The sequence below is a fragment of the Haliaeetus leucocephalus genome, unplaced genomic scaffold, assembly GCF_000737465.1.
Source record: "Haliaeetus leucocephalus isolate CR32 unplaced genomic scaffold, Haliaeetus_leucocephalus-4.0 Scaffold184, whole genome shotgun sequence".
Lineage (NCBI taxonomy): Eukaryota > Metazoa > Chordata > Aves > Accipitriformes > Accipitridae > Haliaeetus > Haliaeetus leucocephalus.
The window spans coordinates 4,033,292-4,053,958 of record NW_010972620.1 but is presented as its reverse complement, the minus strand read 5'-3'; the positions used below and the strand labels follow the sequence as shown (position 1 = coordinate 4,053,958).

The following is a 20,667-nucleotide window of genomic DNA, read 5'->3' as shown; positions in this document are numbered from 1 at the left end:
TGAGTTCTTTTTTTTTTTTTTTTTAATTAAGTCCTTAGCTTCCATCTTTTGGCAATGAGTTCAATGAATAAATAATGCATTAAAAAGCACATCTAGTAGTTCTATAAGAAGCAGAACTAATGAAGCCTTTTCTTGTGACTTTGTTTGTTTACAGCTCATTACACACCAAAGCCCCATGTGGACTCTTTGGTGTCCAGTAGTACAGTGGAGCTCCCTCTGGAGCGTTTTTCTTAGTGGAAGCTGCAATAGATTTATTTCCTCTCTGCCTATTTTCAGGAGGCTTATAAGAACTCGGCATCTCCGAGACCTCTATTCTTCTGCCAGCATTTGTGTGTTTGCACATTAACATGCACACCATGATGGTGTAAGTGTTATTTCTTTGGAAATCCTAATTTTCTTTTTAAAGAGCCTCACTGCAGGTTTGGGTTGTTTTTTTTTTTAAATATATTTCAAAAGCGGTTTGTACTCCAGTTAGTATATTTGAGTTATGAGTGCAAGAAAATTGAGTTGACTCTCTTTCTGAAGGATCCTCTTGGTGGTGTGTGTTCTTACTTTTAATCTTAAAAAATTCTTTACAGTATCACCAGCTAAGCTCTTTGCTTCATCTTGCTTTCTTTTGGAGCTGATAAAACCAAAACTACTTATTTATATAGTGCATAGTTATGTGTTCTGTTTTCTTTTTCATATTCTGATATTTTTAACATTCTCTTGGAAGGGCAAGATTTGTGGGTAGTAGTAATACTTTTTATTAGACTAATTGGTATAGTACGGAAGACTAGGCATTTAGATATGTAAGCCCTTTCTCAGATCTAAAATAGAAATCATGGACTTCAAAACTGAGTGTATTTCAGATTTGTTTGGAATTTAGTGAAATAAGTACCTTTTAGACCATTTCTGAAAGAAAAAGTAGTTAATGCTTGTGAGTGTGGTATACCAACAATTCTGTGTGGGCAAGCAATTGTAAGACCCCAAGACTGTTCTGCACAGATGGGCTATGTTTTATTACCTGCTTTAATAAAATAGAGTAAGAAAAAAATTTATCTCCTGTGTGGGGTAGCAAGGTTTTGTTCACAACCGATCAGCCAAGCTTCAGGTCACAAGGCTAGGGGCACTGTTATTGCTTGCTTGATGATTCTTCAGATCCCATCTTGCTTGTGTTCATTTGTGGTTTCAGTTGGGCTTTTGCTTCTGAATTGCAGTATTATCATATCCAACTGTCTGTATTTGTCTTGGAGGAATCCAAGTAAAAGTGGTTTGTTTGCTCTTTAGCTCTTTCCCTAGGAAATTTTTCATCTTCAACACCTTCTCATTTTTCACTCTGTGGTTCATGCCCTTTTACATTCTCACACCTCTTTGTTTATGGTATCCTATCCGCAATAACCAAGGGTCTGACTGAGTTTCTTTATTGAGATGGGAGAGGTAACAAAAAAAAAAAAGTGCAGTATGTGACCTGCTCATTTAAGCAAAATTGATTGTAGCTACACAAAATGTCATTACTTTCCCTCTGTTCAAGCCCAAAGAAATTATTGTTTCCTTACAAGGGAGGTAGGAGAGGAAAGAAAGAGATGATAAGGTTATCTCCTAGGGGAAGGAGAGAGTCTGGTAGATTATACATTGTGGCATGTGAAGGGGTTAGTGTGAGGTAACGTTACAGTGTGCCATAAATCCAATGTCTCTTTTGAGCCCATGTTTTTTTTCTGAACCCAGTGGAGTTATGAATTTTAGTTCCCTGGCTTGTTTTGGAAGGTGTTTTATAGGTTTCCCTTGAGGAACAGGACTGGCAGATCAGAGATGGAGCTATTGTTTTATGAGAGATGTTAACCCACAGGCAGATGGATGTGTTTCAGCCCTTGTAGACTAGCTAGGTGAATTCTTCCTGACATGTAGTGGTTGCTTAATTTCACCCATTTAATTACCATTTTGTGTGTTAGATGAAGTATATTGCATTCCTGAAATATAGGTGTAGGACAGAGAAGTTCTGGCATTTCTGTTACATGGTATTTGTTACAGTATTGTGCAAACATTCAAGGAATACCTCTTTGTGTGTTTGCACAGTACAGTGCAAAGATGTCATGTCTATTAATAAAACTTGTCCTACTTACGTCTGTAACAGCTATATCCAAGTACTGCTATAGTAGTTTGTTGAGGTTTTTTTTTAAACACTACTGATACCTGAGAAAGTTTTGCAAAACCAGAACTTTCTATTGTAATTCCACAACCTCTTTCCAGAGCACAGAAGGTTGGTTCAGAGACCCATCGTTGTTTATGCAAACTTAGCATTGGTTTCTATCCTGTGTGTATTATTTTACATTACTGACAATGAATTTCTTGTTCCCTGAATGCCTCAAGATACTAACTAGAGATCAGTATCAGTTTATGAAAGTATGGTCATCTTCTTTATTTTGTCACAAGGAATATACTCATATAAAAGAAAGGCTGGGAAAATGCATGAATAATGTTGGTTTTGATGTGTTTTGAGAATGTGTAGAAGGTGTTACCAAAACTTGGAGCGGTGTCTGTACAAAACAAGATGCACTGAGAGAATATTAAGCCTGCATGGTAGAGGATGCAGGAATCAGGAAGGGCTATAGTGTTAGCTGGATAAAATGGTCTTAAATGTGACCCTTATGTATTACACACTGTCACTCTTTAATTACCTGTTACTGCAAAATATGTGATACATTTTTTAACCTGCTTTTTTTGTTAACAAATCATAAGAAGAGGCTGATTTGAATATCTACACCTTCCTGCCCTGCCCAGTATCCCCAAAACAAAGTTGTAGAAGAAGCAGCTGTTAAATAGTATAGATACACACTTTCCCGCAGTGATACCGTTAGTAAGCTGGCTTAACGTGCTGTATATTGCTCGAGTCTCTTTTATGCTCACCCCAGAGGCCTAATCTATTAATAGCTCAGCTTCATGCTCTATTAATATTCACACTTTTTTTAAACTGTTGAAAATCTTGAGGAGGCTGCACCTATTGTGCTGCAGGAGCTCTTTCCTCCAAAAATGCAGAATATTTTAAGAGTGTGCTCTAGTGTGATTTTTCTGTTCTTCCATTCATGAGGTCAGTGTCACCTTCTTTCCTCTTGAGTTTTCTATAATTGTGTATATGTCTGTGCTACATGTAGTTCTTGCTTGTATTAATTAAAAAAAATAAAATATCAAGACTGCAACATGGCAAGGCTTTTTTCTCCTTAATAAAAGTCACAGAAAAAAAAGATGTTAACAGATTTAAACTAGCCATTCTGCATGTTCCTGTAGTGTTCCTTTCTAGTAATTTGAAGATGCTCTTAGCACTGCCTTTTAGAATTTACTGATCTTAGCCTTAGCAGTGTCTTTGAATTCACCTAAAGGCTTTCATGCCTTCAATTTTATCTGTGAATTTGTATGTACCCATGAAGTGTTACACCCATGGAAGGACCATCTTAAATTTCTGGACAGAAAATTATGAATTTCCTTGAAACTCTGTTTCTCAGATAGAAGCTGAAGGTCATATTTGTTTATTTTGTATAATCTGTGGTGTAGGTGCTAGAAGACAGGATGAGGAAACAGATAAAGATTGGGTATTGAAGCTGAAGATGAAATTAAGAGCCAGCCTGAGACATTTTCGTGAGTGTGATAGGTTTCCACAGAGAGCACGTGTCAGAAAGGTTTGCATAAAGAGACTGTGAGTTATAAGCAGTCACTTTTACTTTTGCCCATTAGCCAGCATCCCCTCTTGGATGTTGTGAGCCTGTACTGTGTTTATAAGTGACATGTGGCCATGGTGCTATCTCAGGTGACCTAGTGTTCCTGTCACTGTTCCCCCTCCCACCCCCTTTCCTGCCCTTCCTCTAACACCAAAATTTAAACTTGCTACAGTTTTTAGCTACCACCTTAAAGCTTCTCTGAACTCCAGGTAAAGTATCTTCTGTGGGTTTCCCTATTACAGGTGATTCCAGTCCTTCAGCTTGAAAATCTGGTCACTCTGTGTGTTTGAACTTTTAAAATAAGCTGACGTAAGAGGTCAGAAAATCCCATAAGTCCAAGAGTAAAGATCAGACAGTTCTTCAGCAATGACAGTACAATTACAGCGGCTAGCAGTAAATAAAATTTAGTGCAGGCTTAGCACAAAGCCAGCTTTTTCTTTCAGGAGAAAAAAAGAGAAGAGAAAAGGCAGAGAAGAGAAGTTGTAATGTTTGTGTATATTAAGAGGACATGTTTGGTCTTGGATAATTTTGAATTTGCTCTATTGTAAAATATGGAACTCCTCCCTCATCCTGCAGTCTTTATTTTGCCTCTGTCCAACCTGCTTTTAAGAGATTAGGGCTCTGTGCTTTTAATATATTGGAATCTGCTTAGTGAGAGTGCTTTGTTTTGGAAAGTAATTGAAACTATGGCAACCCTTTTTTTTTTCCAGCTTACTTGTCTACCTCCTGTACTCCTCTGGTTTGGTGGATGATTAGCATACTGGAAACCACTGGTAGCTGCTAATGTCATACAAACAACAAATATCAGTTATGTAAATATTAAATCCAGAGCAACAATAGTTGTGCTTGAGAAATCGTTACATGCAAACTGAATGTCACTGTAAAACTGAGAGTTTAAGGCCTTTTCACTATCACAGTGGCCTAAGTCTACAAAAATATAAGTGCTCACACCAAGCGTGCAGACTGAATGGGTTTGGCGCAGGAGCACTAATTTTGATCAGTGCTTGCCTGCTGTGTGCTTGCTCTGATTTCCTTCAGGTTCTCTAAAGCACTTGTTTTTTGGTATTTTTGTTTGTTTGTTTTGTTTTATGTTCCCTCAAACTTGTCAGCCACACACAGACATCAGTTTACATAAATTGACTTTCTGTTTCTATCGAATATGGCTTCTCTTTCCCAGCTTTCAGTCTCTTGCACAGGGGACTGTAGCCTTTATTTATTTATTTTCCTTTTACACTTCTGTGTTCAGTTGCTGCTGTGATTAGAAAATGGGTCATCCTTGGATGAACTCTTATGAACTGCCTCTTCCAGAGAGCTTGCTTGCCTGGGAAATTCTTGCAGTGGGAGCCATCTTAAAATTTTCCTGACAGCAACTACTGACCTTATTTCATAATTACTTGTGTTTCTGTCTAGCTCTTCCGAAGTGTTGCTTCTCCATGTTTGAAAAAGCTTTTAAGACATGTTATAATTTGAGATTTCAAGTCCCTGGCTTCTTTCCAAATAAAACTTTGATATATTAACAGTTAAAACTGAGAAGCTCTGTTCCATGGTCTGTCTGGCATTTGCACTGATAAGTGGGGCAGACATGCCTGGCAGTCAGCCCAGGGGCTTCAGCCTCCGGGAGCCCCCCCGGGTGGGTTGTGCAGCTAATATCTATGCTGGCTGTACAGCCCCTCTAACGGGAGGGGATTCTTTCTTCTCCTCCTCTTCCTCCTTTCACAATTAAATATGTGTACTGATAAAGTCATGCCTTTTTCTCTCTTTTTATGGATATACTTTCCCTTTCCGTGTTAGTATAAGGATTTCTCTGAAACTGGATGTGAAAGAAAAAAGCCAAGTGATAGCTATTCTCTTACTAAAATATTATTGTAAACATCATATGGTTTATTATTTGTGAGAATTCTGACTGTGCCCTGTGGTTGTGACTCTAAAACAAAATTCCTCTTCCCAAGATCTGTCAGATTTATTAGAGGGTTTGTAATTTGGTTCTTAGGGGTTGCTGTAATCCTTTTCTTTCTCCAGTCCTGGCTTTTATGGCATATATCTTTCTAGTCACAGGTATGGTAGCAAATGTATGACTACCAAAGCACTTCATTGTTTTTCTGGTCTTGTTGAGGTTGCATCCACCACACCCCCCAGCGTGTGTGATAGAGTTTTTGCATTATCATTGACAGAGTGCAGTGGTTTGTCACTGTAAAGTATCTTTTTAAGGCCGTCTCCTCACTGGTGTGAATGAGAGTTGCTTATACTTGAGGGCTTCTGATCGCTTTGCTGCCTTTTGTTTCAGTTGCCATAATGTCAAGAAAATGGTTTTCTAGACGGCTGAGAGATGTAGCCACTCCCTGATGCAGGATAGTTTTGGGAAGGTCTGTATGCCCTCAGGGTTGTTATACTGTTGTACAGTTGCGAGGTTCTGCTTTGGGACAATGCAGACCACCATTAGAAGTTGGAATTAATGCACGATGCTGCAGTGCTTGCAAGTTGTGACTGGGAATGCTTGATCTTAACTTTTGATGCGCTACACTTGGATGTTGTGGAATCCCGTAAGGAAGCTGAGGTGCTGCTTTTAATCTTTAAATGGTTTGGGTCTAGGTCTCTTGAGATGAGTAGGGGGCGAGGACATAGGGGCTATTGATTGGCAGAGTGTTCTCTGATGAGCTGCCGATATAGGGACATTTCCTGTCACACTCTGCACTTGCTAGGCTTTTCCACTGCCTGCAACACCTACTACCTTGCTTTTTTTATTTCAGGTTGAGTGGGTTGAAGGCAGCGTGGTTGTGAGCAGTTGCTGTCTGTGTTCCTGCAGTGATTTGTAATTTGAGAGTACAGGAAGAAATGCCCCTAGATGTATTTTATAAAACTGGAAGAAATAAATGATTGCCAACACAGGTGAGAAGAGGTCACCAAAGACTTATTTAATGACTCAGAATCCATTGGGTGCTTCTGAGGGCACTGCGAGTCAGAGTCTAAAGAGAGTTAATGCTGAATTTTGACAAAAAATAAGAAGAACAATAGATTAAGCCTGGACTCTCATGTTATCACCTACAAGTTCCAGGTCCTGCACACTAACAAAGGGGACGTAAACCCTATTAAGTGGCTAGTAAGAATTATGATATATAATTGTAGATACCCAAGGGCACTCCAGAGACTGATCATAAACCAACTGTAATTCTTAATTTCCTGACCTGTTATAGCCTTCTTTGTGGATTATTGCATTGCTGGCCTGAGTCTTCTGTGACTCTTTAAAGGCTCCTGTAAGGAATTGGGATTTGTGACTCATTTTTAAGGACGCTCTTTTTACAAATTGGATGGCTTTTTGCCCTTTTTGCAGAAATTAAAGGGGAAGTCAAGTGTTCAGATTTGGATTGTGTTGTTCATACACTTTGTGTTTACATATAAACAGATGATATTATCTCTGCTGCTGGTAGGTCAAATATAACATGCTATTGTAACAGCCTGAAGCAAGATAGCCAAAACCAGAATTAAGAGGAAGAAAATAATTCAGACTGAAGTAATATCAGTACTTTGATTTGGAAACATGAAGTCGGTGGGTGAGGGTTCAAACTTTCAGATTTAGAGTTTTACTGAACTGCTAAGATCATTCATCATGCTAGAATTATGAAGATCTGCTCACATGTTTTTATTAACCTTTAGAATGGTTGCTGAATATTGTCTCTTTCTAGCTATGCTATTAAATGTTAAGAACTAGATCATTAAATGTCTTGGAAAGCAGGCAATTTTATGGTCCTAAAAGCAGATGATATACTTTAAAGTTTATTTAAATACTTGTTGTGGAGCAGCCTTCATTCATTCTTCCTTTCATTTCTTTTCCGTGCATTCCAAAAGTATGTAAACGTCAAGATTTTGATTTTAAAATGCCTAATTTTGCAGACTTACCAGGGGATTTGGACATCTGCAGTATTTAGGAAAAAAGTAGCCTTAATATGGTAAGCAAATAATACAGTTATTTTTGTATTAAATTCTGCACTGCCTTTTGTCTGACTATTCCTCCTGCTTCCATTTTGTGGCAGTTGTTTGAAGAAATACATTGAAGTGGCAGGTTGTCACATGGAACAAAATCAAGGCATGTCTTAGTAGTCCCATTTTGTAGGTGTGATTTATATGCCTACACTATTATTACTTGAGCTTGTTTGTACTTCGCAAGTACATGAAAAAGGATGCATTGCATCAAAGAGTAAAATGTTAGTGCTTATGCCTGTTTGGATGTGTTCCAGTAGAATTTGATCGACCAAATTCTAGAAGATAAGTCCTTTTACAACTTAGTTCAAATTTGTATTAGCTCAGTTGGGAGTAAGTTCATTGAAACCTTACTGGGAGTTAGGTCTGTGGAACACCTTGATTTTTCTCTCCCAGGCTATGTAAATGCTTTACTTTGAAGGCCCCTGGACTTAACACAGGGCTGAGGGAAAGGTAATGGAATGGGACAGGCAGTGGATCAAACCATAGATTTTAACACCTGAAGGTATCTCCAAACTTGACCCAAACTCATGTTACAGAGTGAGTCTTCATGTGTTGGCAGCCTTGTGAAAAGACATAGGGCAGCTGGTTCATGGGAAGCCTTCTGTCAACTTCAGCGTATTCTGCCATATGCCCACAGCCTGGCAGTGCTTAGGGTGAAAACATGGAAAACAAGGACATCAGGTGAAATGCAGTAAGGACAAGAGCTACTGGCCTGGGAACAGGTTAATTCCATCTTGCAAGCTACAAACACATACACTGAAGAATTCTTTAGAGAACCCTGAAAAACTCTGAAACAGAAATATCTGGAGAACCCATGATGAGCAGAGATGTCACTCAATAACCTTGCACTCCTTGTACTGGTCACAAGGTCCTTGCCAAATTCCATATGTTCAAAACTCTGGCTTTAGGCTATTGCATATCACTGCATTTCATGGCAGAACTGTTGTAGTGCTTTGCCTTGGAAGTGGGTGTTTTGCTTTCACAAGTAAAGGTCTATGGGGTTTTTTGTTTGGGTTTTTTTTGTTTGTTTGTTTGTTTTAAATTGTGAAGGAACAGAAAAATTGTGTGTGAAAGGTATTCTATGTGCCTTGCTTCAACAGTGACATGACACCCCACTGAGACTTTGATTTTACCACCCTGTTATTTTCTCTATGATATTGATGTATTTATAGTAAAAATTAGATTCCATGTTGCTTCTTCCTGGGGTTTCTAAAACTGAAATCATAGGCGCATGTAATGCAGGATTTACTTTTTTGTTTAGTTCCATGTCTTTTCATCTTTACTTTTGTTTACCCAGAGGTGCTGGATTGATTATTCAGATAGTATTCTTCCTGTCCTGATTTGAAATACCTGGTAGTTGCAGTCTTTATTTAAAAAAAAAAAAAAAAAAAAAAAAAAAGGAAAAAGAAACAACCTTGAAGACCTGACTCACTATCTCTCTTTTTCCTTCCCAGAAGTACACTGCTATTGGACTACTGGGCAAAGCTACTGATACATTAGATGCTACAGGAAAAGTAACTGAAGAAAAACCTTATGGTAAGCATAAATGTATCTATATACTTGATATAATTTGAAGGCATAAATGGTCTCTATCATAGAAAAGCAGAAGACATGTTTGGGACTCTGTGAATTAATTTTAAATGTGAAATCAAACTAAGATTTTTTTCATCTTCAAATTCAGTGCTCATATAATTCAGACCAGTTTCATGCAATTATATCCACTGCAAGTGCTCATTTCTGTTGGAAAAAAAAATATTGGGCATTAGAATGGGAGGGAGAAAATAGAATTGGGCAGGACTGTGTAATTTTAAATCTTTGACAGGCTGACAAATGACGTGCTGTGTCCAGTAAAGTTTTCCTCCTTCAGTGTATAGTCCTATGAGTGCTCTTTTAGTAACACCCCTCAAGGCCAGTGGAGGAATAAAGTACTTAGATCTTCCTTCTAGGACGCCCCTTTAACTACAAACTGCTCAACATAAAATGAGGATGGCATAAACTCCTTTCTACATATGTTCAGCTACCAAATCTTGCTCTTGCTTGCAGTCTGTGTCTTAGCAATTTTAATAAATGAACTCTTCTGACCCACAGAGCACAGTGCAAGGGTTTAAGGCTTCAGAGCTAATCCTGACTGTGGCTTTGTTGGAGTGGACATTCCACAATACCCAGGGTGTCTTAGAAACAACGTAGAACTAACCAGGGACACACCAAATGTATTTGCCATTAGTTCTTTCACAGCCTGGGAAAAAAAGAAAAAAGAACCACAATAGGTAACTGGTTGCTTAGCAACTCTACAGGTCCCACACTGTTTGTGGTACCTGGTAATAGGTACATGAAGTAAATTATTTTTTTTTAATAGCATGATGAAAAAGGTAGCCTGGATTCCACCTCTCACCCCCAGTTTCCTTTCTTTTGCAGTTTTTTCTTTTTGCACTAGGCAGGCACGTGTAAGTTTCTTGTCCACATTAACTTGGTGGATCATTCTGAATAGTATTATTTACTAGGTAATGTTATTCAGAGATGTTGGATCATTTGCTTCTGCTTCAGGATCAAGTTCTAAGTCTCTCTCTAAATTTCTGAAGGACTCAACACCATGTGGATGGTAGAGCTGGCAATGCTTCATGATAGTTGGAGAGAACACTTTACTGGTTTTTATGTATACCTCTCAGAAAGTGAAATGTTGTGGTTCTGCTGCGCTGAGTAGTATTCATTGTAGATACTTGCTCACATATAAACTGTGAAATATCATTTTAAGTAGATGCAACTCCCATGGTCAATTAATAAATAAATAAATAAAAAATATGTTTCTTGAAACTCTAGGTTTGCTTTTTTAATTTGTATTGTTTACTGCAGACAGAATTTAGAGTGTTGTTTTCCTGCACGTTTCCTTCACTGGCGGCTCTTGTTATAGTAGTTCCCACCTCTGCACCACCTCCTCTGTTACGGTGGTTTTGCTTTCTGTTAGACTGTGTGCTTGGGGAACTGATTTGGGTTAAAAATACCCACTTTTTTGAGTTGCTTATCTTTTTAAACTGAGATCAGTTGCATGAATCCAGTTCATCATGCGGTCTCATAAAGAGCAGTACTGGCATTGCTGCGCAGTGCAGTTTTGGGTGCTGGACAGAGTTTCCTTTTGCTGAAGCTGATGGCTGAAAGAAATGCTTGTGAAATTGGTCTCAGTTGCTTTCCATGTTGGTGCAAATTAGTCAGATTTGAATTCTATAGAAAGAAGAAAGAGAGAACATGCATACTCCTCCTTTTTCTCCATACTACCTACATATGTTGTATTTCCTTCCTTCCTCTTCTTCTAATAAAGCAGATATTTCTCATCTTTTCCAGTGTCTTCTCTAAAGCAGCTTGGTTTTCTGCAGGATTCTCTCAGTGGCCCACCATCCCTAATCCCTAACCCTAATTGGTACTCAAAAAACAGACAAACCAGATATTTCAGCTGAGTTTCAGCTTTCCTTTGACGCCTACAAGGATCCTGTGAGAAGCAGAGCATCTGCTAGGGAATATAAATCCTGCAGTGCCAGCAGCATCCAGGATTGGGCCTTAGCGCAGAGAAAGGCCACTAAAACATCTTGCAAGATATATAAAACTCTTCTTGAATGATTCCACTGGACCACAAGAGGAAAGTGCCTGCAGAAAGTTGCTGCTATATTAACTATAAGAAAGTGTTATATATTAGTCCTCAAAGTGTCCCTAGACAGCAGTTTAGAAAGCAAACTGTTGTGTATTACAGTTAGGCACAATGAAAGGATGTACTGAAGAGACCTCCTTGAATTTAACCCCTCCTGAACTTCTCACAGTTTTTTGTTTGTTTCTTATCAGACAATGAGTTTGCATTTCCACATGAAATTAAGTTATGGTTTCATACTGCTCCCAGCCTATCAGATGCTGACTCTGGAAGCAAGTAGCATTTAGCGTTCCTCTGATGTTTTCTTGAGCACATTAATGTTTGTAGCCCTTTTTTAAATGTTTGTAACTATGCACAGGAATGTGCATTCTGAAACCCACTTCTTCCCAAGCTGCCTACAGACTATATCCAGACACGGAGAACGAAATTCACAAGGATTTTCTGTAGGTCTCTGCTGATTATGCTGAAATACATGTTTAATAGAGCTACCTGAATAATTTGAAAAAAGTAGTCCTTTCAGCATTCTGCTTGTCTGTTTGCAAATAATTTGTGCTGGGCCAGATTGAGTTGAGGTCATCTGCTATAGTTCTGTTGGACTGTCGTGGATAATTCTTGTGTTCTGTTTTGATGCAGTTTGCTAATAAGCGCAGGCCAGCATCACCCTTCAGTGGAGGCTTCTTGAGGTTGAGGCACAATTGGCACCTTTTGGTTTGGTAACTTTAATTAACTTCCTTTATGATGATAGCAGGAAAATGAGTCAACAGTCACCAGTCTTCAGAAGCACAGCTGTTCTTAAAAATGTTCATGTTGGAAGCTAATAGGCTTATTTTCAATGTCTTTAGAAGCATTGGAGAACTGAAGTTTTGGGTGCTTTGGGATGCTGATAGAATTGTAAGGAATAGTCCACTGGAAGACACATAGCCTGTGCAGAGATTACATAACCCCACTGTCAGTCTAAGGGCTTAGGAAGAAATTTAGAAAACAGTGTTGAATTTAATGTGATCTAAATAGTGTACTCACAGAGCAGGTACAATTATTTTGTTCTAAGCTAAGGCCATTGTCACTTCTGGGGACTGGATGCAGTTACCCCATGGGCCAAACCTCGACAATCCTCACTGAAGTTGTTGTGAAACAGGGTGGCAGCCGCCATACCCCTCCCTGAAAGAGCAAAGACCTGCAGTTTAAGTCCAGTTTCTAGGAAAAGCTTGTGCTCTGCGATATAACAGATGAGGATATTAGAAGGAGTAGGCTAACTTCGGGTAGTAAGGGCAATTAGGATCTGTGACCTAATAACAGATCTGTGATCTGTTTCCTGCAGAAACATTGTCAACCCTTTACTCTGAGGGAGTGTAGAAGGGAAGTCAGATGGGGAGAGAAGGTTTTGGGACTGTTGATGTGAATTAACTTTCATGTGTGTGTTCATATTTCATGCTTGATGGAGGGTTGAGTCCAAATGCTTCCCTAAACTTGCTGACCAGGCAAGCTGTTAAACTACTAAACCCAAGCCCACAGTCAGGTGAGGGAGACTTGTGGGCCTAGGGCCTAAAAGGAGATGGTTCTCCTGGGCAACAGGACTGCATCCCCCCCACCTATGGTGTGGATGTAATTACTGTGGGAGCTGAAAGGTGTTGAAGGAGCTGGTTGCCAATGTGGCCTGTGTGCCCTGCAGAGTCATGAGTCCAGTCTGATGCCTGGGACAAATACACAGTTTACACAGCGTGAAACTGTTTGTGTGGGACCAGATTAATAGGGCATTTCTTTATGACTGAGAGCTCCACCAGCCTGTGTGTGGTTCTAGGAAAGGGCAAGAATCCAGTATAGTCCATTAACACAAAGGCAGTGCATGCTGGAGGAAAAAAAAAAGAAAAGCACATGTTTTTAGGTTTTCAGAACATAATACTGACCAGCTTGTGCCATTATGTATTGCAGAAGACAAACACGTTTTATTCTAGATCTTAGCAAACTCATCTGTAAATATTTACTTTGATAACACACCACACAACTTTGTTTGTTAATGGCTTAATGCATCATTCCTCACATGGGGAATTTTTTTTGTTTTTCAGAGATAGAGATAAGTGATTTTGTCAGAGGCTAGATGTAACCTCTCAATCAGGGGAATATGAGATCAGAGCAGGAACTGAACTCAGGTGTCTCATTAAATGCCCTAGCCACAAATCCAGTTCATGGGGTGAAAATTGAAAGAGAATCCCAAGTGACACTTATGCTTAGATCTTAAATACAGAATTCTAGCCTGAAGCAACCTGGGGTTCACAAGAAGGCTGACAGGATCACCAGCATAGAGCTGGGTCGTGCTAACTTTCTGCCACGTAGTTTTGTTGTGATATGTTGCTAAACTAGAGTAATACAAACAGAAGATTGAAATAACCATATGACAAGCTCTTCAGAAGAAGATCCAGACTTACTATACAAGTGATTTTGTTGTTCCTACCCTATATTCTGATGTACATTGTTCTCTCTTAGCATCCCTGACTGACTTTTGTGCCTTGCAACTTTGCTATTAATGACACTTCTTGAGACAGCTGCTGGGGCATAGGGACAGCATCTGCTCTTGAGGCTCCAAAGTGTGCTTTGCAAAGGTGAGGTACCACATTGCCACCTTCCAAAGCTGCGGTGGAAAGAAATCTCTTCTTTTTTACTTACAGCATGAAGTACATCTGTTTTGTAAGGTTTGCAAGTAAAGGTCTGTTCCAAAACATAATGAAGGCTCAATAAATAAATTTGGTTGGTTTATGTTCCAGGATGGTGTTGACTTAGCAGGGTGACACTAATTGAATATAACTTAGGAAAAACAGGACTAGTCAAGTCCTAGACAGCAGAAATGCACTGAAGTGCATTGTGATTACAGATCTTATGCCTGTACTCTCTATAAACAAATTAGGGATGAATGTCATCTCTATTGAGTAGTATTTCAAAGGACCAATGCAATCAGCTACTTAGGTTATAACCTTCTAATAAAACTGGGACAGATTTGTATGTGTACTCTTAAAAGAGAGTAGATTGCCTAAAGCACCTATCTTTATTTTACAGGATTTCCTCAGTAAAATTGCCTTACTTAATATATAACAATACCCTGGTGTGCATTTGCAGGTTAGTTGTTTGATACAGAAATTTGATGTGTTGTTCCAGATGCAGTCTTTTTCTTTACTAGACCCCCCCCCCCCCACGATGCTTTTGTTCTCTAATAATCTGTTGTACTTTTCCCCACAGTTAGGTGCTCTTAAAGAGAAGTTGCCAAGGTTAGATGAGCATTTTATTCTTTTTGGTCCTTTAACAAAAATTAGAATAGGGCATATTTTGTAGTTTTTGCATAGTTCCCAGGAGGAATGGATATGCAGTCCCAAGAGAGAGAAATGGCAAAAGAAAACTGTGTATATTGGGTTTTGTGCCCTTCTGAAAGCAACCAGACTGTCTTAATCACCTCGGACAGTTTGTTCCACTCTTTGTGATAATTCACACTCCTACCTACATTCTGGGTTTTATTCTCTTTTCTTTGGTGTTTTTCACCCAGTCTAAATTCAGATGAGAGGGAACTCTTCCTTGCATCTGTTTGCAGAACGTGATTGATGCCATTAGTGCTATGTGAATAATCAATGCTAACATACTTACTGTTTTCTTTCTACAGACCAGATAACAAAAGGAGATCTTGAAAATGTGCTGCAAAAGTTCACAGGGGACATAATGCAGGTTCCTCCTCTGTAAGTTCCACAATATTCAGACACTCTTGGCAGTTGTGTTCAGCTGTTGGGCCTTGCCAACAGAAGTCAGTTCTCCCAGAAGTAGAGAGATGCATTTTGGCAAGAGTGTAGAGGCAAGGCAGCCTTAGGTGTTTAACATTTGCAACTGCAGGTCATGCCCATTTGAACATAAGGCACAAATGGTAACCTGGAGTCTGTTTTTTTTATGATAAATGTTATATAAAGTAGCAAAGCAGTCTTAAAGAGCTTTTCAGGGCTTGGTGGCTTCTATGCAGTCTTCCAATTAGAAAGCAAAGCTCTGAGTCTTTTATTTCAGTTGTGGGGTAAGAGGAGGCTTACTGACATCTGTGTGGAAGTGCCTTAAATGACTTCAAATTAGTTTTCTGAAAACTTAGAGTATGAATGAGTGATTAGTGACTGAGCTTCTGTAGCTTAACAAATTTCTTCTAGTCAGGTGAGCCATAGTAGCTGGCAATGTGTAAGCACTTAGCTTGTGACAGATGGCTTTTATGGTGATTTAAGCTAACGTGCTTTCCTTTGCATTTGCAATGGGTCGGTTACTGTGGTTCCAGTGTGAGCACTGTAAGGTCAGTAATTCATTAGGTGTTCTGCTTCGTGTGACCTGTTTCAAATTGCCCTCTGCTAATTTGAGCAAGATCTTTTTTGATTTTTCTATGGTTGTCTTTCTGTCAAGACCAAAGTTGGAGCTTTGGGTAAAGTTTCATGTAATCATTGAAATTATTTTTTTTTTGTTCTATAGTGGTCTGCTAAACACTCTAGAACAAGGCTGCATAACTTGGCAGTTGCTGTTCAGGGAAGACCCTGGTGTGAGATGAGTAAACATGCAAGGCAGAATTAAAGGAGTTGCCTGAGCAGCTCCCAGCGCTCAGCTCAACGTAACACTGAAACAGTATACCCTGCAGACTTCTGAGAGACAGTGTGTTAGAGGTAGCTGCAAGTGTTGTACCCCTTATAGAAACCTTTTGTTTTCATAAACTACAAATTGAGTGATTAAACACTTTAAAATCTGTACAGCAAGAGATAAATAAAGGACCATCTCTTGTTTTCCAGTTTATAGAGCTGCTGGCAAGTGAGATGATTCTGTGTCCAAAAGATTTCAGAAGCACTTCATAGTGGGTTTTGGTTTTGTTTTGTTTTTTTTTATGAGCACTTGGAGAGGATTAGAAGGGTAAAATGTATGCTACTGTAGTATAATATTAACAGGATCTGGAGGATGGGAAGCTTGTTCTGTTACAACCGTATGACACACATTTTCATGCTCTGTCTGATCAGCTATTCTGCTTTGAAGAAGGATGGAGAAAGGCTATCAACTCTGATGAAGAGAGGAGAAGCAGTTGAGGCAAAGCCTGCTCGGCCAGTAAGAGTGTACAGCCTCTCTCTCCAACAGTTCCAGCCACCACTGTTCACACTGGGTAAAGGCCACAGATTATTACATAGAATGATGCTCCCAGCTTGTTAGCGCTTATTTATACTCAGAATGGGAATAAGATAGTGAAGTGGGTTTCATTTCCCTCAGCTACTTATTTTGGTGTGAGCCCATGTGCAGAGACTTTCTCTTTGCAGTAAAAGCACCGTATTTTGGTTTTAAGTTAAGCTGATTATATGTAATCTTGCTGTGAGGGAAAATTCTGAGAGGCTGGTCAGGGGATTATTTGCATCTGTCCATGATTTTGCAACCTCCAAGTCACTCCTCCTTTCTCAGGTCTGCTTGGTTCACTTTGCCCATTCTTTTGTCCAGATGCCCAGGCCTGCTGGCATCTCTCCCAGGGTGCAGCAAGGAGCAGTATCAGTTACTGTCAGGTCTCTTTCTTGGTTGAGGAGGCAGGATCTTATCCTTCCTTCTGTCATACATGAAGAAACTTGGGTACTACATTAAGAAGCACGTTAATAAATAAACCAGAAAGACTGTTCTAAATGTTTGGTGCTACTGTGAGGTCAAGATAATGTCTTGCATTGATCCGCTACCTAGTTGACCCATAGTCCTGTTATGGACCAGATGTTATATGATGAGCAGGTATGAGTGACAGAACTCAATGGTGTGTTACTTCAGTCCTTACTTTATGGTTGGGTGACTAGCAGCTCATTACTGGCAGAGGGGGAAGGGAAAGGCTGAGAGAACAGGGAAAATGAAAGGTGAATTTTAAAATTTTATTGGAGCTGCCTGTGTGCAGTATCTTAAAAGCATTGATAGTTTAGTCTATACTTGAAATAACTTGTTATCATCATTAGAAATATGAAACAACCTTCTGAAACCTTTAAAATGAATAGGACTGAAGCATTTGTTAACATACCACAGCAAGTATTTAATTTCTAGTGAGTTAGTTCAGTTGCCATTGTATTTGCTTTCCCTCCTGTCTAGCTTAGCAATCTCATCCGCACATATGTTACAGGATGAATAATTGATGTTGCATCCTATAAATATTTTATCACTGGGTTGTTTGCTTAGTGCATTTTTACATTTATGTGGGGGCATGGTTTCTACGTAAAGTAGATTTCACATTGCACTGGCAATTTACCATGTCACTATTAACATTCCAGATGTTGAATGTGGTGGTGGCTTTTATGTCAGGAGCCTGGTCAGTGACATTGGCAAAGGTAGGCATGAAAAAACTCATGACAGTTTAAGGGACAAATGTGTCTGTTTATGGAAGAATTTTGTCACTTTCTGTATCTCCAGTGACCAGACTTATGTGCTATTTTGCAGAATTGTAGTGCTATCACTTGTTTTTATATACTAAGGTATTTTCCTTGGGAGCATGAGGGAATGAAGGTTGAATAATTGTCAGAGGACCTTGGGGTCTGGGGGATAAAAATGGAGCAAGTAATAGCACTGAGCAAGATAATACAAGGCGAAGTGGGGATTTCCGCCCCCCCCCCCCCCCCCCGTATGTTAGAACTAACTCAGATTAAGGGTGAGAAGAAGAAGAAAGATACTGTCTTTTTAAACGTTACTCATCGCATTTTGAAAACAGATTGCACAGAACATTACCATGCACATAATAAACCTGCTGGAAAGACTTCTACATTTGTGATAGTTTTTCTGGTGTTTTCTTTCTCCTTTACCTGAACTGTGAATGGTTTTGCTTTCCCACAGGTTTATTTGTGTTGTGCTCTGTATCTATCAAACCACATGATGGAGAACAGATAATCCATTTCAAATTTTTTTTAAATGATACGTTTGCAGATCAAGAAAGCAAGTGATGTGGGATAACCGTATGAATTTCAATGTTGTTATTTGTGCTTAGGCAAGTCAAAGATTCTGTTACTGCATTCTGAGCATACTGGCTTATGTTTAGTCCTTTAATGACAAACCAAGATAAAGTCTATCCTGAGCTGGTTTCCAAAATTTAAAATGCAATAAAACTCTTCCTGCATCAGAAAGGATGGGACAGAATATTTTAGTATACCTGTGCACATACAAGTCAGCTCTGGTTGCTGTTATGTTTTGTAGTCCATCATTATGTAATGCTGTCCTACTGGTGTTTGTTTATCATATCAGAGCCTTTGTTTATTTTTTTTATTTTTCCTTATCTTAGTTTATATTGTCCTGATAGGCAGCACAGGATAAAAATGTTAAAAATCCTTCTTGAAAGCAAGAAGTGCTAAGGCCTCAAAGTCTGTGGAAAAATAGTACATGGTCTTCTATGTCGCTTGTGAATACAGAATGTTCTGCTTATGTCTTATGTCATTATTTCCTCTCTTTTCATTCTGATTTAAGTCTGGAAAACCTTTTGACAACTTCCTGTCAGATTTTGAACTCTTTACTACACTGGAGATTTACTGAAATCAAAGGACTTCCTTGGCTCAAATATAAGAAGATATAAATGAGTGATAAATCTTCATGAGCTTCTTTCTCAAACAAAGCAGAATAATGTAGAAGGCTACATGTAAAAATACATTTTGAGTTGCAAATAGGTAAACTTGACCATGCACTGTTTCTAAATCCTCTTTTCTCCTTTACTGTAGAACTCTCTACCTGTGCCACTATGCAAGAGCTGACCCGAACCAAACATGGGCCATTTACGCTAGAGGAGCATGCCCTTTATGAAGACAAATGGACAATTGATGAAATTGCACGATCCTTAGAGCATTGCACGTCTCTTCTCCCGGGAGAGCCATCTCATAAAAAATTGAAGACAGACCATCCTGGTGAAACTGCTGTGAGCTGTGAAGATAAGTGATAAGTGGGGTCAAGGAAAAAGACTGAATGATTGAGACATTTTAAGATTGGATTGGGATTGTGTTGCCTCCTGTGTAAATTTAAAAGTCTGTACCGGGAGGGTGACAAACTGCAGTGCAAGAAAAATGGTTCTTTTGTTTCTGGGTTTAGAACATGTACTGAAAATGTCCAGCGCTTGCTGTTTCCTGATCTGTTTATTTCCCTTGTTGCACACTGTAAATGGGTCTGCTACTGATTTCAAATCTTCATAAACTTTTAAAGAACTTGCAGGGTGCAATATAGCTTTTGTTACTAATTCCTCAATAAAAAAAAAATATAAACCCTAAGGTTTGCTAAATGTGCTCCAAAAAAATTCTTTCTTTTATTTATAGCTGCTACTCGAACTCTGAAATACCACGGTGACAAGACTGTCAGAGCTTGAAGGCTTTCTTAAAATCCATTCCAGGAATCACAGAATGGTTTGGGTTGGAAGGGACCTTAAAGATCATCTAGTTTGAATGCCCCTGCCATGGGCAGGGACACCTTCCACTAGACCAGGTTGCTCAAAGCCCCATCCAGCCTGGCTTTGAACACTTCCAGGGATGGGGCATCCACAACTTCTCTGGCCAACCTGTTCCAGTGCCTCACCACCCTCACAGTAAAGAATTTCTTCCTTACCTGTAATCTAAATCTGCCCTCTTTCAGTTTAAAGCCATTACCCCTTGTCCTGTCACTACCTGCCCTTGTAAAAAGTTCCTCCCCATCTTTCCTGTAGCCCCCCTTTAGGCACTGGAAGGCTGCTATAAGGTCTCCCCAGAGCCTTCTCTTCTCCAGGCTGAATAACCTCAACTCTCTCAGCCTGTCTTCATAGGAGAGGTGCTCCAGCCCTCTGATCATCTTCGGGGCCTTCCTCTGGACTCACTCCAACAGATCCATGTCCTTCTTATGTTGGGGGCCCCAGAGCTGGATGCAGTACTCTAGTTGAGGTCTCACGAAGGTGGAGTAGAGGGGGAGAATCACCTCCTTCGACCTGCTGGTCACGCTTCTCTTGATGCAGCCCGGGATATGGTTGGCTTTCTGGACTGCACGCGCACACTGTTAGGTCATGTTGAGCTGCCTGTCAACCAACACCCCCAAATCCTTCTCCTCAGGGTTGCTGTCAATCCACTCATTGCCCAGCCTGTATTTGTGCTTGGGATTGCCCCAACCCATGTGCAGGACCTTGCACTTGGCCTTGTTGAACTTCATGAGGTTTCTCATGGGCCCACTCTCAAGGCTGTCAAGGTCCCTCTGGATGGCATCCCTTCCCTCCAGTGTGTGGACCACACTACACAGTTTGGTATTGTTGGCAAACTTGCTGAGGGTGCACTCAATCCCACTGTCCATGTCACCGGCAAAGATGTTAAACGGTGCCGGTCCCAATACCGACCCCTGAGGAACACCACTTGTCACTGGTCTCCACTTGGA

The 20,667-nt window shown here is 39.7% G+C and overlaps 1 protein-coding gene across 1 annotated transcript in view; it reads left to right on the top strand.

Moving 5' to 3' along the window:
* Positions 1-19,540, top strand: part of TRUB1 (TruB pseudouridine (psi) synthase family member 1) — a 29,614-nt gene extending 10,074 nt beyond the window's left edge. Inside the window, exons 4-8 of the mRNA XM_010564714.1 lie at positions 9,125-9,206; positions 14,948-15,020; positions 16,314-16,453; positions 17,580-17,636; positions 19,008-19,540. Of these exons, the coding sequence (XP_010563016.1) occupies positions 9,125-9,206; positions 14,948-15,020; positions 16,314-16,453; positions 17,580-17,636; positions 19,008-19,222 (567 nt within the window). The 3' untranslated portion in view covers positions 19,223-19,540. The remainder of the gene's footprint in view (positions 1-9,124; positions 9,207-14,947; positions 15,021-16,313; positions 16,454-17,579; positions 17,637-19,007) is intronic.
* Positions 19,541-20,667: the final 1,127 nt, after the last annotated feature.